Genomic DNA, 23678 nt, shown 5'->3' on the forward strand with positions numbered 1-23678 from the left:
CCGCATCTGAAAATGGGAATGCTGTCTCATGGGACTGCTGGGAGAAGGAAACGAGTGAGAAAACACTGCGGAGAACAAGGAGTGCTGCTGAACATGGGAAACTCTCCTTCTAGAGAGCTTCAAGATGTGAAATGAAAGAGAAAAATAACCCTCTCGCAGGATGGGGATAGATGAATTCTGAAGGCAGGACAGGTGACAGCCAGCTCCTGAGCTCCTTCCACAGAGAGGAGCCCAAGGCTTCAAGAGCGGTCAGTGCCTTTACTACAAAAGCAGGCTGTGGGGCTGGAGAGATGGCTTAGCAGTTAAGGTGCTTGCCTGCGAAGCCTAGGGACCCAGGTTCAATTCCCCAGTACCCACATAAGCAGATGCCCAAGGCGGTACTTGCATCTGGAGTTTGTTTGCAGTGTTTGGAAACCCTGGTGTGCCAATTCTCATTCTGTCCATCTGCCTGTGCTTACAAATATAGAAATAAATAAATATAATATTAAAAAAAAACCAAACAAACAGGCTGTGCATGGGTTCAAAAGGGAAGGCACTCACTGAGTCTCCAGGCTGGCTCTGAGTAACCACTGTATTCCAATTGGCCTTCATCTGGACAGCCTCAAGTCTTTTATTCATGAATACTTATTTAAGGGTCATTGTCCCAGAGTTGGTGATTTGTACCCTCTTGGAGCTTCTAGTCTAAATTTTCAAAGGGAAGACATATTGATACTTTAAAAAAAATGTAGTCCATAAGTCTGTGGCACTTAATAGTAAGTAAGTGACTTCTTTTTGCTACACAGCTTACCAGGGGGCCTCAGAACATTACCCAGGCGAAGAGACCATTCCTCTAACTGTAGAACAAAGGATTAGCAGCAGAGCGAGCCCATGAGGGGACCACAGTGTGACAAATAGTTATGTAAACATAAAATCATGCAATCAACCCTGTTCTCTCAGAACTCTGGACAGATAAACTTCCAGCCACAGTTTTACATGTTATATCTGACTTGGGTGCCAATTTAAGGATGTCATAATAATAGTTTCAATAATTATTAAAAGTCTAGGAAAGTACCCAAATATATTTTGAAATACTGCCTTACTTATTGCTTTTGGGTGAAAAATATATTTCCTAATAAAAATAACTGAACCACATATAAATATTTAATATGCCCACACAACTTATTAATGAATTACAATGTATGTATTTCTGATTTTTTTCGGGGGGGGGGTCATAGGATTTAAATCTTTGAAAGAAAATCTTTGTGAAAAAAAATTTTTAATGGACTTTAAAGGCAATATTCTTAATGGTTATCTCAAGGATTGAGCAAGAAGGTAGTCAGGGATTTAAATCCAGGTGGACTGAAAACAGTTATCCCCTTAAAAATGTCAGAAAACATAAAGGACAGACTCTATAACCAATAAACAACCTGGCAGAAACTAAAACCAACACAAGAAAAATCACAGACATATTTCTTCCAGCCCAGGACTTGACATATTCCACAAGGGAATTAGTGAAGGTTTTTATTTTGTTCTGTTTGTTTGGCGAAGGGTTTAAAGCCTTAAGAATTTCTGTATAATCTAAATAGCACCACAGGAAAAAATCCCCAAGCACCTAATGAACATTATTTATTCGTTTTGAATTTTTATTTACACCAAGTCCAATATAACTGTGTTGCCTTTGGCTTTCTCCTTCAGCTTTTTAAAAAATGAAAATCACTTTTAGGCTGTTTGCTTATTCTATCGTTTTCGATAGATCGAGCCTGACATTATAGCCCAAGATTTCCTGGTTTCCAGTGCGCACTGAAGCCTGTTCCTCTTCCTCGTTAGCTCTCATCTTTCTTCCCTTCCTTCTGCATTACCTGGCTTCCTTTCTCCCTTCACTCTCTTCTTTCTTAAGTACATACCCCTTTGAGGAGTTGAACACGTTATTAAACTTCAGCTCTCAAGGCGAAGGAGCAGGTCAGTACAAGAAAGCATGACCAGGTCCGTCCAGGGTAGCCCTCGGTCTCTGCCCACATCCCAGAACAATCTCAGGCCTCTGACTAGAAAGCTAAGGTCGCCTGCTCTAACTGGAATTATTCCCTGATTCACTAATGCAAAAAGGCATATGCCTTTCTGGGAGATGCAGCAAAGAGAGGTTCAAATCATTCCAGTCTCCCGGGGCTCCCCAAATCACCCTGACAGAGGAAGAGAGGAGGTGGCAGGTTTCAGCACATTAAGAGCAAACGAGAGATTAGTAACTATGCTCTTTAATCTTCAACGTTCATAATCGCACCGAGTATCACTGATCACTTAAATAATACATGTCAAATAATCTAACGAAGAAACGAGTGAAGTAGAATGTTAAAGAGCAATACTTTGAGCATGAAAGAAAAAAGAAATGTCTGCAAGCAGCACCAGGCGCAGAACCAGAACAGGTCTTCCGAAATTGCAAAATCTCTTCCATCAGGACAAAACGCTATGGAGAAATCAATACACATCAATGTATTCAACCCGCTAGTTCATGTCGGTAAACACCCAGCAATGGTGCTTACAGGCTTGGCCAAGTTGACTGTCCACATCCGTGCAAGCTTCTAACCCTATTATCTGACGGTGGGCGTGTGGAACAAGAACGGTGAGGGGAGGCTGCCCTTTACTTTCAAACTAGAATTGAGTAGAGAAGCCTAATCTCCTGACTAGCCAATTTTAAAATGGCAAAACCAGAACTTTGCTAGAGAAAAATATTTTTCCTTAAAAACGTGTTTGTGTTAAAGAGGGCTGAAAATCTTATCCATGCTAGGGGAAAGTTAAGTGTGGAAAAAAAATGCATTTTTCTATCTATGCTGTAAAGAAAATAAAAAACCTGAGCATTTTGGCATTAGCAAAAGGCTGAACTAAGTTCTCAGGCAATAAATTTATGGGGAAACATGACAGGCTCCTCATTAAAGCTATGTGTACGTTGGCTGAATTTTATACAAGATTCTTGAATCTTGTGGAAAATTGGGCACGGCTTGACATCTGAACAATGTCCTTGGTTTGTTTGATTTCTAAAGCATTGGAAAATGTTGCACTTTGGAAATCAAGTAGAGAAGAATAAACACATTCTGAAACGGAGCTGGGTTGAATCTTGAGTTATTTTTCCATATGTCTCCATGAGATATTTATTACTTTTATTTCCTTACAAACACAGCCCCCATGCTAGAAATACTGTGGTTTTGTTTTTTTTTTCTTTTCTTTTCGTTTTTTTTTTTTTTTCTGGTGGTGAGAAAATAGTACTGTTAAGGCAAATCTCGCCCAGCAGCAGGAACCACCTATGGATAGGCAATTTTCAGCTGGCTTTCAGAAGCTGGTTGCCATGACAAAGAGCACAATTTATTCCTCAGTCCCTTATCACAGGCCATAAAAATTAACAAGGCTCTTGTCCTTTTCCCTATCATTTCATAGTTCCTCATCCTTACCTGAGGTCTTTTGTTCCCCCAATTAAATAGAATGAATGTCAGTCATTTAGCAATTCAATTAATGCTGATTCAAAATTCCGGCCAAAACCAGAATCTATAATCACAACCTCCTAATCACAGCTCAGTCATGAGAATGAAAAGTAAGCAGGAAATTGCACTAATTACTCAATTAGACTAATACTGTATTTTTAAGCAAGGGCTTAAGGGGCTGTCAGCCTGGACAAAGGACTCTGGAGTCCTCCTCACCTTGTGTGTCCCATTGCCTGAGTGACGCTAGCGCTTTCAAGTGAGCACGATTTCTACCCAGCTAACACAGCTGGACTCAAGTAGGGCAATGGAAAATTTTAATTGATATATGGATCACCGAATGGAGGGGCAGCTGTGGTGGGCCTCAAGAGCTCTCGGCATAGGTCTGAAAGATGGCAGGGGTTCTGTCTTCCTGAATCAAGCCCTCCTGGTGTGAAGACAGCTGAGAGCACACCTTTCTGGTCCAGAAATCATTTAATGAGGGAGAGCATTCAGTAAATATAGAACTTCTCTAGTAAATTGTCAAATCGAGCCATACTCACAGGCCTTAAACTCCTAACTGAGCTTGTAGTGTTTTGCCTTAGCATGACTCAGCTAGCCACCTTTGTGGCTGGGGTGGAACCTGTGGACTCCAGGAACCAAGATCCATGGGGACAGCAGACAGCAGCCCATGCCCCAGGCCACTTGGAGAATCTTCCATGAAGTTGTAGTGGGAAGAACATACCAGCAGATGTGACTGTAGTATTTACAAAACACAGGTTATAGACCAAACAAGCTGGACCCATTGTTGTTATTATTGCTAATATGGGACTCTTTTTTTTTTTCCTACTCAATTTCGAAAGACTTAAATAATGAGGAGGGCACTCGAGCCTGTCACCCTCTGGTTCCTGTGGTCATCTGTCAAAAATCCTTCCTGAGCTGATGAAAGGAGAGAGCTGCAGACCTCGAGAGGAAAGGGGGCCTAGCCTAGCCACGTGCTTCAGCCTTTGCTCTGCAGTACTTCCTGAAAATGACTGATGTGGGAATGCTCAGGGGTTCCAAAAGGAGAGGAGACATTTATTTGACTAACGAGTCACAGTCTTTACTTCCAGGGTTTGCCTTGCAGGTGGCCACTGTTGAGCACACGGGGGTTCGAGTGGCTGACGGGGCCGCCGGTGGGCAGGTTCTGACTGCTGCGGGCATTCGGCACCTTGGAATCTCTTCTGGAAGAGTTACTTTGGTTTGGTCGGCCTGGAGGGAGCAAGAAGGAGGAGGGCTGAAAGAAGGATTCCAGGGACAATCCGCCAAGTACACTTTTAAGCTAATGAAGTCCTAGTCTACAGCCACTTTTACACTAATGAAGCTCTCTGCAGCATCTGCTGTGGGCCAACGATGACCTAGGCCGCATCAACTCGATGCTGGGAACGGAGGGAGGCCCTGCCAGCTTTCTTCCTCTTCGTTAGCCGCAGCACGCTAGCCTTTCTTTCACACAGTCCTTGGTAGAGAGGGATAGTGTGGGACTATCAGGAAAGGGAGAAGAGACGGTGGTAGGCTAAAAGAAATGTAGGAAGACAAATCAGAAAGGCTCTGGGAAGTGGCTGAAAAGTCCCAGAAACAGCAGACAGAAGGGCACACGCCCATAAAGAATCTGAACATGTTACACTTTGTTCCTCACCTCAGCCTGAGATACTTGCTTTGACTAAGCTTCTCTTCTTGCTGGCACTCAAGATCTAATTTTTCCCTTATTATGATCACCCCCTCACACCACTTTCTCTCTCTCTCTCTCTCTCTCTCTCTTGGCCTCAAGTACTTGAAGCCTGTGAGCAGAAAGATGAAGCTCTTCAGGTGATGAGGCGATGCTCAAAGGTAAGAATCTCAAGCTCCACAGAGAACCAAGGTCAAAGCATCTTACCAGGATTATCTGTGAGGCTCTGGTCCCCTTCCAGATAATGTTCAATCTTTTTTAAGTCTTCTGGGGTAAGTCTCCACTTGTTCTCAGCTGGCAGCGTTGGCACTTTGGGGCTGGATCGTTTCCGGGCAGAACCGGGAGGAAGGGCCTGCTGGCAAGAGGCTGGCAGGGAACCAGTAACCAGCCCTTCTGGGAACTTCTGAGCTAAGACTTTCAGACCTAGGTGGAGAAGACCATCAGAAAAAGCGAGCTTAACAAGCCCAGAAAGGCCTGCATGTCTGCTGACCTTTCATCACCAAGTTAAGGCTAACAGAAGGGCATGAAATCTTTCTGAACTGTTTCACCATAAAGCAAATTACATTGGAAAATGTCAGTTGAGAATTCCACAAGAAAGGCTTTGCTCAAGCCTTTGCACTGCTACAGAGCCCTGAAGCAGTATTATCTTAGGAATTAAAACCATGTCCTTCTTAAGCCTGGTGGCTATGCTGGCAAACCAGTTTTCAGGATGCCGATGCAGGTGGATCACAAGCTTGAGGCCAACCTGGGCTACCTTGCAAGATTCTATCTCAAAAGAAAATATCCTCAAACAAAAGCCACAATGAAGAAATGAAAAAATAATGAATGACGGGTGTGGTGGCGCACGCCTTTAATCCCAGCACTTAGGAGGCAGAGGTGGGAGGATCGCCGTGAGTTCGAAGCCACTCTGAGACTACACAGTGAATTCCAGGTCAGCCTGAGCTAGAGTGACAGCCTACCTCAAAAAAATCAAAAGGGAAAAAAACAAAACGATGGCCCCACCACCACCACTAACCCTCCTCTTTTCCAAGGGAGTGCTCATAGAGTTCCTTCCCACAGCTTCCTCTTTTTGCCCAACTCCAGTGCTGAACACTGAGCATGGAAAGATGACAGTGTGGGATGAAGCCTGGTTAAGTCCCAAGATGCAGCTCTGCTCACCTCCAGAAAGCATGAAGAGGTTTTCAAACCCCCGCTCACACATGGTAGTGGCCGCCTGGCTGGCCAGCCGCTCGTCATCGTCGTATAGAATGATAATCTTGCCGTGGGCATTTTTCTAAGGATGGGTTAAGGTTCCAAGCTAATGCTTCTAGACTAGAAGAAACCCCAAGGAACAGCGAGCTGTCAAGACTCATTCTTCAGAGTCTAGGGGCACATCAAGGAGCACACTTCTACTCATTACAACAGTAATCACAGGAACCACATAAGCTGACATTCATGCCCTTTTAAAAGAATTGCTTGTGTGTGATGTGTGTATGGGCCAACACATGCTACAGTAGTATGAACATGGAGGTCCAGGATAACCTCAGGGTGTTGATTCTCTTCTTCCGCCTTGCTTGAGGCAGGGTCTCTTGTTTTACTGCCGTTGCAGAAGCCAGACTAGCTAGCCTGCGAGCTCTGGGATTCTCTTGACTCTGCCACCCAATGCCATGATACACTGTGCTTCTGGCTTTATGTGGTAGCCAGGGATCCTAACCCTGCAGCAGGCTATGCTCTTGAACTACTACTGAGCCATCTTCCCGGAGCCTGACATTCTCACTGTGTATGAACTAGTATTACCGCAGTCAAGACAGAACTAGTTCTCATTACATCTTTTAACGTTTTCATCCATGCACTGCTGGAAAGTATTACAGTCTCCATTTTACAAATAAAGAAACTGAAAATTTTCTTTGTCCAGTGTCTCCACTGAAGCCTTTCTTGTGATAACACAAAGATGGAACTGCTTAAAAATCCAAAACAGCCGGGTGTGGTGGCGCATGCCTTTAATCCCAGCACTTGGGAGGCAGAGGTAGGAGGATTGCCATGAGTTCGAGGTCACCCTGAGACTCCATAGTCAATTCCAGGTCAGCCTGGGCTAGAGTGAGACCCTGCCTCAAAAAACCAACGTCCCCCACAAAAAAATCCAAAACAAAGGAAATAAATCTAAAGAAGAAATATTGCATACCATCAGACATAGGGTTTACAAATAGCTTGCATCAGCACAGGAAACATAATGAAATGTGAAGTTGAAAACTCAAGACACTAAATTGTATTTGACTTCAACTTTGTTAAAAAAAATGCACATACACACACAGAGCATATTCTGTAGAAGGGGATGGGGAGAGGACTCAGCTGGTAAGAGTACTTGCTGTGTAAGCACAAGAATCTGGGTTTGATCCCCAGCATGTCCGTAAAGCGCGGGGCCTAGCTACACATGCCTGTGACTCTAGCACTGAGTCAAGAGGATGGCTGGGGCTCCCTGGTCAGCCAGGTCCACTGAAATACGACGAGCTCGAGGTTTGACTCTGTCTCTGGGAAGTAAGGTTGAAGAGACAACACCCAAAGTCTTCCTCTGGCCTCTGAATGCACGCGTGGGGGCATACCTGTTTTCACCCACACACGAATATGCCGCTCCCCTCCACCATTTACTATACACACCCAGAGAAAAAGTAATAGCATACCGTTATAAAAATATACTAGGAGTTAGTGCTTAATTGTATGATTATGGGAGATTTCCATTTTCATTAAAAATATTTCTTAGTATTTATCTTCTACTTACATATTTTCACAAATGGAAGAAATTTTAAAAAAGGAGAAATTAATATAGAAAAAGGATTACCCCTTAAGTTCTAATTGGGTAGGCTTTCTGGAGGAATAAGTCTGTAGTCCTTAACCTGATATACTTTGGGCCCAGGGTAGCATGGTTTGGAAACATCTGCCCAAATAGTAAGGATTCTCAGCAACAGCTAGGAATCCAAGATCTACCAGATCCTAACCTGGTCACTGTCACAGGCCTTATTAGGACAGGATCATGAGGTCTGGGTGCCCACCCACCACCCCGCACCTCACAGCACCAAGGATACATAGTCGAGAATGTCACTTGAGTAGGGGTTCATGGTCCTGGACAAGGTCGCGACTGGGTAACTGTAAGCTGCAAAGGAAAGGACAGGTTGAAAAGGTCTGGAGCGCTCTTATTACAATTTGGCCCTATTGCTTAGCTGCTTTGAAATTTCAAAATCAATGAGCAATAAGCCCGAGTCTTTTATGAATGAGAAAAGAGACACCATGAACAAAGGATGAAGCTTCATTTCACTGGTCCCTTGACCACTGCAGAACATCAGTACCTCCCTCGGGATGTGTGTGGGTTTTACTCAGAGCATCTTCATAATGAATCCAGCACACAAGGTCTTCCTAACTGCTAACCTGGACACGAGGACAAGCTCTGCTCCTGGGAATGAGGCACTCTAAAGCCCTCTGTCTCTCACCTCCGACAATGTGGCATTGCTGGTAGGAATCTCTATCACGCACATCTAGCAGCAGGAAGGGGCAGTCGGGGTAAGGCTTGTCTTTCTCGCTGGGCTCTTCTCTCTTCACTAGCCCTTTGTCTACATCCAGTTCTCCAACACCACTGATGACGCTGGAAGCAGAGGAAGTAGGTCAGTATAAACTAGTCAGGGGTTGACACCTCCCTTCAGAATGGTGAGATGGGGGCTCCTTGGCTTTTGAAAAGGCATCTACAAAGACAAGGTGAATGGGAAGAGTGCTTTAGTTTTGCTTCTGAAAGTAGGATCCTATGGATTCCTATTCTAACATAGTGGATCCCAAGAGGGGACCTGTGTGTCATACTTAACTTTAAACAATGCATGACAGGTCATTTTACAGGGATAAGGGAGTACCTGCTACCTCAAGTAACAAGGGCAGCATTCAGAGAAAGAAAGAGGTTGGATTGTTAACCCAATAGGATTATAGGGAGTATGAATAAGCAAAATAGAGGGGCAAAGACTAAGGCTGGTAGGAAAAAGAAATTAAAGGTGTCTCTAGGTGTAGTAAATGTGATATAAAGTGACAAAAATGTCATATATATTTCATATAGTCATGTACCATATAATGGCATGCCAGTCAAAAATGATGTGCACATATAATGGCAATTTCATATGGTGATATTACCTGGTGATGTTGTAGTCATCTTAGTTTGTGGACGTGCACTCTGTGATGCTCCTACCACGGCAAATCATCTGATGACACATTTCTCAGAATGTTCTGTCACTAAGCGATACATGACTGTACTTACACATGACCTATCCAATATGGATAATGAACCTTATTTTCAGTAGTTATCTGTGCTTTCTTCCAATTTATGCAGCATAATGATGAGCTTGAAGAGGCTTTTACAGTTAGGGTCAGTCATATAATGAGACAGAGGATGGGCTGGGATAAAAATAAGGGAGTTTACCACTGACAGTTCTGCTTCTAAGGTCATTAAACATTAGTTGCCAACTCAATCTTATAGGAAAAATGTGTTGAAGACATCAAAAGACTGAGAAGACCAGGTGTTGTGAACAAACTGACAAGTCATAAAATATCTGTACTTAAATAAGGAGGAGGAGGTTCTTTACCCAGGAAATATTAAGATGGATGCTAAGCTAGAAATTAGTATGTAGCCTTGTTCCTTTCGTTCCAGCACATCACATCAAATTCTGCATTAAATCCAGCACATACTTGACTCCATTGCCACACTGTTTTTCCCCCTCCCCCAGAGGTAGGGTCTCCCTTGTAACCCAGGCTAACCTGACCTGGAATTAACTATGTAGTCTCAGGGTGGCCTCAAACTCACAGCGATCTTCCTACCTCTGCCTCCCGAGTGCTGGGATTAAATGTGTGTGCTACCACGCCCAGCCTATTAATATACTCTTACAATTTACTCAGGAAGAAGTAAAAAAGACTCAGGAGGTGACATTTATATGAAGAGAAGAGAAGGTAGAAGGGCTGAGATTAAGATATAAATTGTTACCACTGCCAGTTTGGTTTCCGAGGTAATTAAATCACTGCAATGGGTCACTGGAGTCTGTGGCAGCAAAAGTGCAAACATGGATTAGCTGGGAGTACCTCTGGAGAGTGGAGCGACTGGAGTCCCCTGCTCCCATACTGTTGATGAATTGGATAGGGCTGGGGGACTGCTCCCCGGGGCTTCCTTTCCCGTTGGTCTTGGTGGCAGCTTCAGCATCAGGCTCTGAAGTTGCAGAATCATTGTCTAAAATTTTCAAATGAAGAAATAATTAAATAGAACCTCAGGGTTTCTATTTATTGATTAGGTAATTCTATTAATATGAAGTAAAACCCTCTTACCACTATTACTAAATTGTTCTAAAAGTTCTAATTTACAGGCTTCCAGAATGCAGTGAAATTGACTTCAGAAATTCCCCAAGACCTTTTTATGGGCTCTGCAAAATGAAAACTATTTTTTACATGTTATCTTTTTTCAGTGTGTTGATATTCACACTGGTGGTACAAAAGGAACAACGTAGAAATTGCTAGCACCTTGATAAGCATCAAGGCAGTGGCGCCAAATTTATTAGCAGTCATATTTTTTACCGTCAAGAATGCTCTCACAGTAAATAAACATGGCAGTCACACTAAAACCTGTCCCTGATAAAGCAATGATTAATATTTTTTTATTAAATCTCACCTTGAGCTGGGCATGTTGGCTCATACGTATAATCTCAGCACTTTAGAGGCTGAGGAAGGAGGATTGCCATAAGTTCAAGGTCAGTCTGCACTATATAAATTCCAGACTTTTCCTTAAAAAAGAAAAATCCCTGATGAGTGTGGTGGTGCACGCCTTTAATCCCAGCACTAGGGAGGCAGAGGTAGGAGGATTGTTGTGAGTTCAAGGCCACCCTGAGACTACCTAGTAAATTCCCGGTCAGTCTGGACCCTACCTTGAACCCCCACCAAAAAAAATCCCACCTTGAAGTCAGTCCATGCCTTTTAAATATTCCATGTGATGAACTGGGAGTCCGCCGACAGCTGAGCCGGCTACATGCCCAAGTACTGTGGAGATGTCAAGGGAAAGTGTTAGACTCATTGCTGGGCTGTAGCTGAACCAGCTGTTTTTGCCATAGACATCATTTCTTGGTCCAAAAAAGTGACAGAAACACTGATTTCTTAGACTTGTGTATTTGGCAGACATTTTCTCAAAAATGAATTAGATGAACCTGTCATTTTAAGTAAAACAGCTGATGGCATTGGTTATTGATTACAATTTTGAGCTGAGGTCAGAATTTTGGAGTCTCTGACATCAGGAGCTGGACTATGAGGAGCTGCTTCTCTGTACTTGGAGGTGTTATTGTTCGCCAAACTCAGTGAAGTAGCACTTTCTAAATAAGCAATGCATGACATAAAATCATGCATAAGCTAACAGATTCATTTAAAGTACAAGACAGATCACTGGATTACCATGTGACAGAGTGTAAAAAGTGTGTTGATATGGCTTCAAATTCCACATTATAGCCAACACTTAAGAAACAAGTAGTTGAGCTAGGCAGGATGGTCCACACCTCTACTCCCAGCACTCAGGAGGCTGGAACTACAAGAGTTTGAGCTCAGCTTAAGGCTACACATTGAGGCCTACCCCCCCCCCCCCAGCAGTGGCCACCTAAGGAAATTGCTCAGTGGTTAAAAGCACTTGTTTGCAAAGCATTCCAGCCTGGGTTCCATTCCCCAGTACCTGCATAAAACCCATATACACACTAAGGTGCATGCATCTGGAGTTTGTTTGCAACAGCAGAAGGCATCTATAAAACACACTGTCTTATCAATAAAGCCATAACATCTGTAAAGGATCTATAAGACTTGTACATCCTCTCAAAGACAAAAATTACTTAGGGGCCCTTAAAAAAAATAGACCCCAATGAAGACAGTGGCACACAGTGCAGATTCCTGACTGAGCAACTAAAAGTAAAATGATGTTAACCTTTTTCAAATTTAATGTTATCCTTAATATTAATCTCAATGAAGTTTAAATAAAAACTTCACAGAGATCTGGTGGCACAAATTTATAATTCTAGCTACTCAGGAGGCTGAGGCAAGAGAATTGCAATTCAAGGCCACTCTGGGCAATTTAGCTAGATAATGTCTCATTTTTTTAAAAAAGGGAGAGTGCTGGAGGGATGGTTTAGTGATTAAGGCACTTGTTGGCAAGGCCAAAGGACACAGGTTCAATTCCCCAGTACCCATGTAAAGCCAGCTGCACAAGGTGGTGCATGTGTCTGCAGTTTGCTTGCAATGGCTAGAGGACCTGCCACATCCATCCTTTCTCTATCTGCTTATTTCTCTCTCTCCCTTTCTCAAATAAATAAAACATTAAAAAGGGGTACGGTGGGGATATAGCTTAGTGGTAGAGATACTACTTAGCATTGAGACCCTAAGTTCAAGCTCCAGTATGTGGGGAGAGGGAGAAAAAAAATTTAAAGATAAATAAATAAATACATATATAAAATTAACTATAATTTGGAGAACCTGCCTTATCAGATATTAATATATAGCCAATAAGTAAATGATTAAAACAGTGCAGGACTGGAGAGATGGCTTAGCAGTTTAAGTTGCTTGCTTGCAAAGTGTGGCAGCCTGGGTTCAAGACCCCAGTACCCATGTAAAACCAGATGCTCAAAGTGGCACATGCAGCTGGAGTTCACTTGCAGTGGGAAGAGGCCCCAGTGCACCCAGTCTTCTCTTTCTCTTTGCAAATACATAAATAAATATTAAAAAGTACAGAACTACAACTAGAATGGAACATACTACAGAATATGAAACATGCTAAGGGAGAAACACATATAAAGTTAATAGAACCACATAACAAATCAGTGGGTAGTATTGAACAAATAGTGCTGAAAATACTTTGTAGCTACCTGGAAAATCTAAAATAGAAAAGATAGGTAACTACTTTAACTTATTTTGGATATTATGAGTCTAAAGCAATAAAACACAACAGTTAAGGTTAAAAGGTTTGATCACAGAAAAATAAAAACCTCATATATGGAAAAAAACCAACAGAGGGAAAATTGAATAACAAATTAAGGGGGCTGGAAAGATGGTTCATCAGTTAACAGTGCTTGCTTACAAACTGGGGAAAAATCTGTGGTAAATGTTATTATATTTAATTAACAGTTAAAATAGAAAAAGGATTATATACTAATACATACATACAAATAAATTGTCAATATGGCTTGTAGGCCCTCAGGCATCTTTCCTTCCCCAGCAGAAACACCTCCTATATTTATGTCTCCTTCTAGAAAGAAAACGGCTACAAACCCTGGCATCCATTTTCCTTTCTCTTCTTTTCACTTATCCAGAATTCTATTCATACTGTTCTATACTTAGGGCTTTTGTCTCTTGCATTGCTGCTTGAATACAGTTTAATATAGTTTGGAAGTTGTTACAAATGAACAACCAAAGATTTTTTTTTCTTGTCAATTTCAATGTTGTATTGCTTTTCATTGTATAAAGATATCAATTATTCAGAGCTCTTACAAATCAATAAAAAAATAAACACCTTGTTAGAAAAACTGGGAAAAATGCAAGTAAGATCCTTGAAAAAGAAATGCATTAAAAGTACATAAAACCAGCAAATGACACACACACACACGTGTACACACAGCTCAATTTCATTATTAAGGAAATTAAAAATAAAATTATTCAATACTATATTTTCATCCTGGAATTAGCAATTTTAAAAAAATTACTCAGTACTGATTAGCATGGGAAGAAACAGAAAACCATTGATTGCTGGCAGGAGTGCAGCCAGGTTTCAGCCACACGGGAGATAGTTAGGCAATGGTTTCACCTTTGCCCATCCACAGTGAGTTATCACCAAGGAATGAGAATCGTACAAGCATTTACATATATATGCTATAACATCATTTTATTAAAGTGACAGGTCAGGAAGAGACTGCTATGCCCAAGAAGAGAATAATTACATTATGCCGTATCCATAGACAGACATATGACAATGAATTCTTCATAGCCGTGCGTTCAAAGTGTATTTAATGACCTGGGAAAGTATGCGTGGAAAAATATTAGTTTAACACAGCATAAAACAAAGCTATACACAGAAAGCAGGCATTTGATTGGGGTAAGGTGAGAAATGCAGGAAAATGGACCAAAATGTTAAAAATGATTATTACATATTATAATTTTCTCCTTTATGTATTTTTTGTCATTTTCTCAATGTCAGGAAAAAGCATTAAGCCTTGTAAAAGGAGATTTTTGCCTTCTTCAAAGATAACCAATGCACAGACAGGTACGATCTGTTCTTCGGGCGCTTGAGTGGCCTGTCGTCTGTGTACAGCACTAGAACGCACGGGTATTACTCACACATTGTGGGGCTCTACTGTCCAAGAGCCTAGTTTGCTGTGCACATTTATCTCGGGAGAGAAAATTGCATGTGCCCATATGTTCTGGTGATGCCATCTCAACAATGAATTAAAGGACCAAATCTAGGTGCTTATATAACCCGGTTAAAATTGGGAGTACTTGTATGAGGAGACTCAATTATCTCCGTTACAAAGAGCCCTTATTTCTCTGCTATGTGAGAGGCATCTGCCAAAGATAAATTCCTGTCGTTTTCAGATTCTCTTTATCCTTCCTAACAAAAACCAGCCCAATGAAGTGACAGTTGAGTTGCACAAAACCAATGTTCAGACTTCCTGAGAAACTTGTCTTGAAATCAGAAGTCAAATTCCTGACCTACATCAACCTTAACAACACATTCCTTTTCAGTAAACAGGCATGCATTGATTGCAGGGTACTTCAGGATAAAATCAAGACCCGAAGTCTGTGTATTCTTTTCATGAGAGTACAACTATAGAGGTTTTATTTCCCACTTGGTATTTAAGCAAGGAAATCTGGAGCCTGCTTATCTTCCTGGCTTTATCTCTCACCCAGTGTCTACTCCTCCCTTAAGGCCACAGCCGGACTGGATTTCCAGCTTCGCCAACACACATGCTGCCCTTTCACCTCCATCCTGTCTCAGGCTGCTCCTCAGCTGGCCACATGCACTTGCACCCCATTTGAGGCCCTGTTCAAACGCCTTGAGGAAGCCTACATCAATCTTCTAACTGTAAAACAGCCTTTCTTCTCTCCAAAAAAACTTTCCTGAATCCCTTGAGGACACAATGAGAAGATCCTAGTTTCTACTGGAGACTTTAGATTAGTGTCCCAGGGTCCAATCCATACTGTACCATCTGGGCCAAGGGGTTAGGCGTCTTGTCTGTGAATGCACTTGTCTTCCCGCTTTTGATGATATTAAATAATAATAATAATAATAATAATAATAAGCACATGGAATGCTTAGTAATACATATGCAACAGATGATGGTTGCTTTCATCTGTAAAGTCTGCCACATTACTGATTTTGTGATATTTATTGTATTACTCTTACCTAATACATGCACACATCTGCATGTATGCATAGGTAACTACAAATTCCACATAAGTTATTTATTCACCTGTAGTCTCTTAGCACTGAATTCTGTAACCAGTATATATATAGGCAGAATACATTAAAAGTATTTGTTGAAAAAAAATAAATAGTATAAACACATTTAAAGCATTTAAATGTGTCAGAGCCAGAAAGCCAGGTGATTTTTTTTTTAGTTTATTTTTATTTATTTATTTGAGAGAGAGAGAGAGAGGGAGAGAAAAGGGGAGAAAGAGAGAGAGAGAGTGGGCGCACCAGTGCCTCCAGCCACTGCAAATGAACTCCAGATGCATGTGCCCCCTTATGCACCTGGCTTATGTGGGTCCTTGGGAATCAAACGGGGGTCCTTTGGCTTGGCAGGCAAATGCCTTAGCCACTAAGCCATCTCTCCAGCCCCAGGTGATCTTTTTTTTTTTTTTTTTAAAGAAATAAGTATTAACAATAAAGCCCCAGACAGAATTTCTGTGAGAGTAACTATCTAATTACAAATAGACAAGCAAAACCCCAGATCCTTGTGCGCACACCAGTGAATGCACGGGGTGAGCACCTCAGTCAAATGTGCACACACCAGGGAATGCACGTGGTGAGCACCTCAGTCAAATGTGCACACACCAGGGAATGCACGCGGTGAGCACCTCAGTCAAATGGGCACACACCAGGGAATGCACGCGGTGAGCACCTCAGTCAAATGGGCACACACCAGGGAATGCACGCGGTGAGCACCTCAGTCAAATGGGCACACACCAGGGAATGCACGCGGTGAGCACCTCAGTCAATGGGCACACACCAGGGAATGCACGCGGTGAGCACCTCAGTCAATGGGCACACACCAGGGAATGCACGCGGTGAGCACCTCAGTCAAATGGGCAATCTGTTATTTCCCTCCGTCCTCAAGTCTCATTACCTTCGAGCCTTTGAATCTCCTCAGCTGTCACTTCCAGTGTCTGATCAGATAGGGAAGCAACTTGGATGACCTGATAGAAAAAGAATGACATGTGTAGATGTGTGTATGTTTTTGTTTCTAAACACAGGCAATTCTGTTTTTTACAAAAGACCAGGAAACATCAAACATCAAAGATCTCTTGTTTGAAGAAGCTGTCACTGTCCTGACTGGAGGCTGAATTTCAGACTCCTTTACTTTCAAGGTGGTAATTACTCTGCAGATGAATGTTGCAGAAGAAAAGATTCATTTAAAATATTACATGCACCCCCAAGCAACACTAAATAAATGAATAAATTTAAAAAACCATTATATCATAAACTTAAAAGACCAAAAAGGATCTCAGCATAACAGGCAATTTCTTTTTTTTTAACATTTTGTTATTATTTTTTAAAAATATTTTATTTTTTATTTATTTATGAGAGAGAGAGAAGAGGGAGAGAATGGGTTCGTCAGGGCCATCAGCTGCTGTAAACAAACTCTAGATGCATGTGCCACCTTGTGCATCTGGCTTACATAGGTATTGTGAAATCAAACTGGTCCTTAGGCATTGTAGACAAGTGTCTTAACTGCTAAGCCATCTTCTTAGTCCTGTATTTTGTTACTATTTAAAAAAAATTTTTTTTTATTTGCACAAGGAGAATGAGAGAGAGAGAGAGAGGGAATGAATGGCGGTGCCAGGGCCTCCAGCCACTACAAATGAACTCCAGACTGTGTCACCTTGGGCATCTGGCTTACATGAGTACTGGGGAGTAGAATCTGTGTCCTTTGGGATTTGCAGGCAAGTGCCTTAACTGCCAATCCCTCTCTCCAGCCCATAACATGCTATTTCTTGAAAATACAATACCAACATACCATAACATAGAATGGTATTAACATTGATTATAGAACTTTACATCACCTTTGTAACTTAATACAGTGTTCTCTTTTTTTTCTCTTCTTTTTCCTTTTCTTTTCTTTTTGAAGCAGGATCTCACTCTGTCCCAGGCTGACCTGGAACTCACTTGTGGCTCAGGCTAACCTTGAACTCAGGGCAACTCTCCTACCTCAGCTTCCTGAGTGCTAGGATTGTAGGAGTATGCTACCACACCTGGCTTAATACAGTGTTCATTAAAAAAATTATTTATTGGAGAGAGTGAGAGAGACAGATAGAGAGAGAATGGGTGCACCAGGGCCTCTAGGTATTGCAAACGAACTCCAGACATATGCACCACTTTGTGCATCTGGCTTACATGGGCACTGTGGAATTGAACCTGGGTCCTAGGCTTCACAGGCAAGTGCCTTAACTGCTAAGCCATCTCTCCAGCCCTAGTGTTCATCTTTAAAGCAATTTTATAATGTTCCACATCCAAGTGAGTCACAGCAATGAACCTCTTATCTAGAGGTCATAGACCCATCCTGTCCATTATTTTCCAAAGAAAGAAGAAAAGAGATTTTGCCCAAAATAACAAAATAACTCACAGGAGAACAACTTGGAAATGGAGCTCAATCACAGAGGGAAAGTCACTCGTTTTCCATATAGAAAGTCTTACATCAGAATTCTAGGTCCTCATCATAAGAGGAGGGAAGGATCATGGCATCCGAATAGAGGAGACACTTATTGAGATGGGGAGTGGATGTGATGGAGAATGGAATTTCAAAGGGGAAAAGGGGAGGAGGGAGGGTATTACCATGGAATATTTTTTATAATCATGGAAAATGTTTAATAAAATTGAGAAAAAAAAAAGAATTCTAGGTCCTAAAGATTAGGTTAAACATACAAAGTAAAAGAAAACCTAAATCATAAATATGATCACCAAAATCAGAATGCAAAAAATAAAAATCAGAATGCACATTTACTTCACCCAACCCTTGCTGAGGAGAAAAATTTGGAACATCCCTGTTGTGCAACACCCACACCCGTCGTCCTCTCGGCTACAGGTGAAACACCCACACCCGTCATCCTCTCTGCTACAGGTGAGACACCCATACCCATCGTCCTCTCGGCTACAGGTGAAACAGGAAGACCAGCAAATGGCTCTGCAGCAGTTCTAGGAAAGCTCACAGAAGCAGCACTATCCAGTAGGAAGTAGGAAGATCGTTCAACTTACCAGCTGGGCAAAAGTGGTAACTTTTAGTCTCTTGAAAAGCTCATCTTTTTTGTATCTGTAATCTAAAAAGCAGAATAAGACAGATATTTACCTGAATCTATTTTGCTTTCTGAAAGCTATTAGTTCTTACTGGTTATCAAGTTCTAAGGCATTTCAAGTCATGAGTATACTTTTATATGTTATTGCATTTGCTCATCATGACATGCTCACCAGGAGGCAGGCAGTATTTTCATCTTTTTCCTCCTTGGCTCTGGCCACCTGGAAACCCTGTCTCTTTCTTATGCTATCTCTATGGTGGCCATAGTATGTGGTGGGCATTTTTGTAAGCTGGCTAAAATCCTTTCCAAAACAAAGCAAGGAATCAACTTTACAAAGGATGACAGAGACCCAGGGAAGCTGAGCTACCTGGGGCCAAACAGCCTGTAAGGCCTTTATACCCTGCTATTCGTCTTCTGACTACGGAAGAAAGCCCACATTTTCCTGTGGCTGCAAACCATGCTAGAGCCATAAGACGTCACGTGTGTGTGTGTGTGTGTGTGTGTGTGTGTGTGTGATCATGACAGACCTGATCATCTGCTCAGCTTCTCTTAAACAAGTCAACCTATTCTGTTTTGCCAATCTGCTATACAACACAGAGAGTCACTTAACAATGAAGTACCGTCCACTGAAAGATGCCTCCAATGATGGGTTCCATTTGGGGTTTTCACCACAGTTAAAAATAAAATAGAAGCTGGGCATGGTGGCGCACGCCTTTAATCCCAGCACTCGGGAGGCAGAGGTAGGAGGATTGCCGAGAGTTCAAGGCCACCCTGAGACTACAGAGTTAATTCCAGGTCAGCCTGGACCAGAGTGAGACCCTACCTCGAAAAACCAAAAAAAAAAAAAAAAATAAATAAATAAAATAAAATAAAATAAAATAAAATAAAATAGGCTGGGGAGATGGCTCTGTGGTTAAAGGCACTTGCTTGCAAAGCCTAACAGCTCAAATTTGATTCCCCAGCACCTGTGTCAAGCCAGATGCACAAAGTGGCGCATGCATCTGGAACTGCTTTCCATGGAAAAGTATGTGCCCATACTCTTTCTCTTCTCTTTCTCCCTCCACCAAATAAATAATTTTTTCAAAAACTAAATAAATAAAAGCCAGACATGGTGGCGCATGCCTTTAATCCCAGCACTCGGGAAGCAGAGGTAGGATCCCCATGAGTTCAAAGCCACCCTGAGACTCTATAGTGAATTTCAGGTCAGCCTGGGCTACAGTGAGACACTACCTCAAAACAATAAAAATAACAAATAAATAAAATAAAAATCAACCTAAAAAATAGAGAGCCACTCAATGCTTTGATTATGGTTTTGAAATAAATCTCAAATGGAGGCACTCCTACAGTTATGTTAATAAGTCTTCACAAAGTCTATAACCCCAGCCTCAAGGAGGAGGGAGAGACAAGAGGATTCTGAGTTCAAGGACAGCCTGAGCTGAACAGCAAGCTCTTGTCTAAGCGAAGCTAAACAAAAGAAAAAGACTCTTGATATCACGTTGAGCAATTATTACAGACTGAGCCAGTCTCACTTTTCCAGTATTGGTCCTATAGATCCTTGTTAGAAGTTCGCTCCTTAAAGTTTCCTGAACATGACTAATTTAAAAGATTTCAGCATTGAACTTCACCTTTACCCTTCCTTCCTCTTTACAGTTTTTATGCTGGCGCTCAGAACTCCTTAAACACTGCCTCATTATTTCAGAATTACTAAAGGTTAGCTGGATAATTGCTATGGCCTTCACAGAATAAATGTCTCATAAACCAAGACTCCTAGCAACAAAGGAAAGGATTAAAGGTATTTAAGATTATTTACCTGGTGTTACTAATCAGTTCCATGAATTCTCCGAAAACCCAGCACAGACCGGATGGCTATTTTGGAGGCTAATGCAAGCTTGGTTTACCAAATATTTTAATAACTAGAGTCAGGAAATGGTACTCTGCCTTAAAAACTAACCTTCTATTAAGTCTATTAAGACTCTTTCTTGCAGGGAATGAAAACTCTTTGAAAATGTCTTGGCATTTGGCAAGTACATTGTTATTTCTAGAAAATTCTCGATCAACTTCTTTTGGATGCTACGACAAGGTAATAAACCTACCAGGATGCAGATCCAAATAGTCTTCAACATTCTCTTCAATTACCACTAACTTGTTCACCAAAAGTCACTTTGTATATCAAAATAGCAATAAATGGGCTAGTGGAAAAAAACTGCTAGCTTTCAAGGCATTTAACATCTATCCATTGATCTTTTGGTATAGTTACAGAGTTTGAACTACTTCTACTAAGTATAAAATGTACACATTAAAGTCACCTTTAGCCAAACAGAAATTACACTACACAGTCTCGAGGCTTTGCTAGGACCTGGCATCCTCTGTCTCCGGTATAAACCCTCAGTGCCCCCTTGTATGCCTGGACATTACGTACCTGGTTCTGGTTTAGAAGGGCAGCCATCTGTTGGACTTTCTGACATTATTACTCAGAGATAAAAGATCAAACTAAACGTCTTACACTAAGTTTTGAATTTTATAACAAGGACGACTTGGACAGCTCCGTCGGTCTGTCCTGGCAAGAGCGCACAGAGCTTTAAGAATGGCGCTCCGCTAGCTGGCTTCTCTGGGGCTCTGCAGCAGACAGACGATCCCAGCTCAGGCCCACTGTCAAAGCTTGCCTCCCCAGTCAACCCAGAGACTGAGTCGGCCTCTCTCGAGTTACTGGAAGGACAGAGACTTGACTATCTAGGATGCTTTGCACTGGGTCCAACTAGTGTCATTTAACCATGGGCACCAAGAATGGGCTTTGTACACAGTCAATAGATGCAGGGCATCTGTTTTCCCCAGGTACAGTTGAAAGAATGTTCAGATTACAAAGGATTTCTGCATTTCCAGGGTTCTGTTAAAATGTGTCCTTAGCAATGAAAAGGAAGTTGGACTCACAGTGGAAAACAAATCAGAGGAAGTAACAGAACAAGGCTTGTGACCTTATAGACAGACATGGCATCTGAGGTAAGGCAAGCAAAAAGCTGGGTTTAGGGTGTCCTGAGACAAGGCAGTGTTCTCCTCCCTTCTGACCCAAGAGAACACTGACAACAAAGTGAGGAAAGAAAAGGAAATTGCTTCCAAATCACAGATGCCAAGTGAGAACCTAAAGGATTTCTGTCAGAATGAGCGCACAGCGGTGATCAAGGTGAGAGGAAGCTTTTGCCTGACTAAATGGAAGACTACAAACTCCTAAAGAAGGAAGGGGAAGCACCCTGTCAAGAACTCTATTCCAGAAGGATTTCTTTGGGGGAGATAGTCTCCATTTAAGGTTTAGATATTCAAGAAACTACACTGTACTTTTAAGAAATGTTCTGAAGCAAGGTTTAGCCAATCTGGGCAGAATGGGGCACTTTTTTTTTTTTTTTTTTTTTTGGTAATGGGACAAATTTCTGGTGGGGACATTTACCTTCAAATGGAAGGGAACTGAATGAGACCATAAACCCAAATAGAAGCAGGCTGGCTGGATGCTGCTGTCTGAGATGAACTGAGAATGACAGCAGTGAAGAGTGTAGGTGAGTACATAAGATATCCTTTCCATAGTTTGGAAATGTAGTATATTTTATATACATGCTATATATTCATATATGCTTATATTATAATGCAAAAATATATAAAAGAAGGACCCTATGAATGAATGTGTGTATGTATGTATGTGTATATATATATATATATATATGTTATATATATATTTTATATATATATATATTATATAGCACTAGCAAATAAAGCCAGAAGAAGGCTGTTTCCTAGCTCACATTGCTGTCTAGGGTTTCTATGCACTGCAGCAAAGCAGAAGAAACATTATCACTTTAAATTAAAAGTTTGCTGTGTCAAAAAAAAAAAGGTCCACCAAAAATTAAAACAAGTCATGTATTTTAGAATTGTAATTTTCTCTCAAGGAAATGTATATTACCCAAGCCGAATGCTTAACAGGGGTCCCAATACCTCTTCTCTACCATTTGCTAAATATTATCCTGCCTCTGGGCTCTCCTACTTAAGACATGGCAAATCCAGCTTAGAAAATAGATGTTTCTGTGCCTTCTTTCATTTTGGCCTCATTGTGTACATTTTATATTGGTTTTGGACATAGCTTGGAAAATTACAATTTTGCACAGGGACAATGTTTTCAGTAATTGGTAAGATATCTCTGCAGAAGATTAGCTTTTTAAAAGGATGTTCATGAAAGATGATTTTTAATTAAAAGAAAACAGACTGCAATTAATGGGTAAAGGAGATCACTAAGAACACATTTTCTTTCTCATACCTCTCAGTCTTTCCTGAGTCTTCCCTAGTTCACACTCAAGAGTGTTACGAGGAAAGACATTATTACCTGTCTCAGGTACAGACCAACAGGAAGAGAAGATGGGGCACCTATGAAAGGCCATGAAGACTGCAGTGAAACAAAATCAGAGGCCAGGCTTATGCTTCCTTCAGGAGAACTCAATCCACATTTCAACATGCAAATCCTCCATAGCAGACAAACCAGACAGACACTGGCCAGACACGACCCCAGTATCTCCCACTCCAAACACCTGCCAGGCCCACCTGGCCCCCACCGTTCTCCGTGCACGCCAGCTGTCCAAAGTGGTGGTCAGCTGAAAACCAACTTAGAAAACACTACAGAGCTCCCTTTTTCCTAAGCCATCAACCGTGTTACTCACTTTTTTTGATCTCTTCTAGCTTCTCAATGTATTTTGTCATACTGTTACCTAAAAAGAAAAAGACACATTTTAGTATGCTTTAATGGTTAGGAGTCCTGCTGTGAAAGAATGAAGAACAAGTAAGCACTCCCCACACGTTCCTATCCTGTTCCCATGAAATACTGGACAATAGGCAAATTAGCCGCACATGGCAAAATCTTTCGGATTATTTCGGCTATAAATTCCCCAAGGAATGTAAAAAACAAGATTCAGAAGCAAGAAAAGTGTTCTGGTCTCCCGTGTTTAAGCTGGGGTGTACTGTTCCCCAAACCACCTCAGGCAATATAGATGATCATT

At 41.6% G+C, this 23678-nt stretch overlaps 1 protein-coding gene across 7 annotated transcripts in view; it reads right to left on the reverse strand.

The window, feature by feature from the left end:
• Positions 1-2212: 2212 nt before the first annotated feature.
• The window catches only part of Cep41 (centrosomal protein 41), a 54454-nt gene continuing 32988 nt past the window's right edge, over positions 2213-23678 (reverse strand). For 3 of the 7 annotated variants that reach the window (XM_045160259.1, XM_045160260.1, XM_045160262.1), the window contains 9 exons: positions 23343-23390; positions 18611-18672; positions 16485-16554; positions 10210-10354; positions 8589-8740; positions 8187-8254; positions 6286-6400; positions 5335-5550; positions 2213-4673 (listed from right to left, as the gene is read on the reverse strand). In XM_045160259.1, coding sequence (XP_045016194.1) covers positions 4525-4673; positions 5335-5550; positions 6286-6400; positions 8187-8254; positions 8589-8740; positions 10210-10354; positions 16485-16554; positions 18611-18672; positions 23343-23390 — 1025 coding nt within the window. In that variant the 3' untranslated portion in view covers positions 2213-4524. The other 4 variants (XM_045160263.1, XM_045160261.1, XM_045160264.1 and 1 more) reach the window with 4 other exon arrangements.

This window comes from Jaculus jaculus, chromosome 10 (genome assembly GCF_020740685.1).
Source record: "Jaculus jaculus isolate mJacJac1 chromosome 10, mJacJac1.mat.Y.cur, whole genome shotgun sequence".
NCBI classification, from domain to species: domain Eukaryota; kingdom Metazoa; phylum Chordata; class Mammalia; order Rodentia; family Dipodidae; genus Jaculus; species Jaculus jaculus.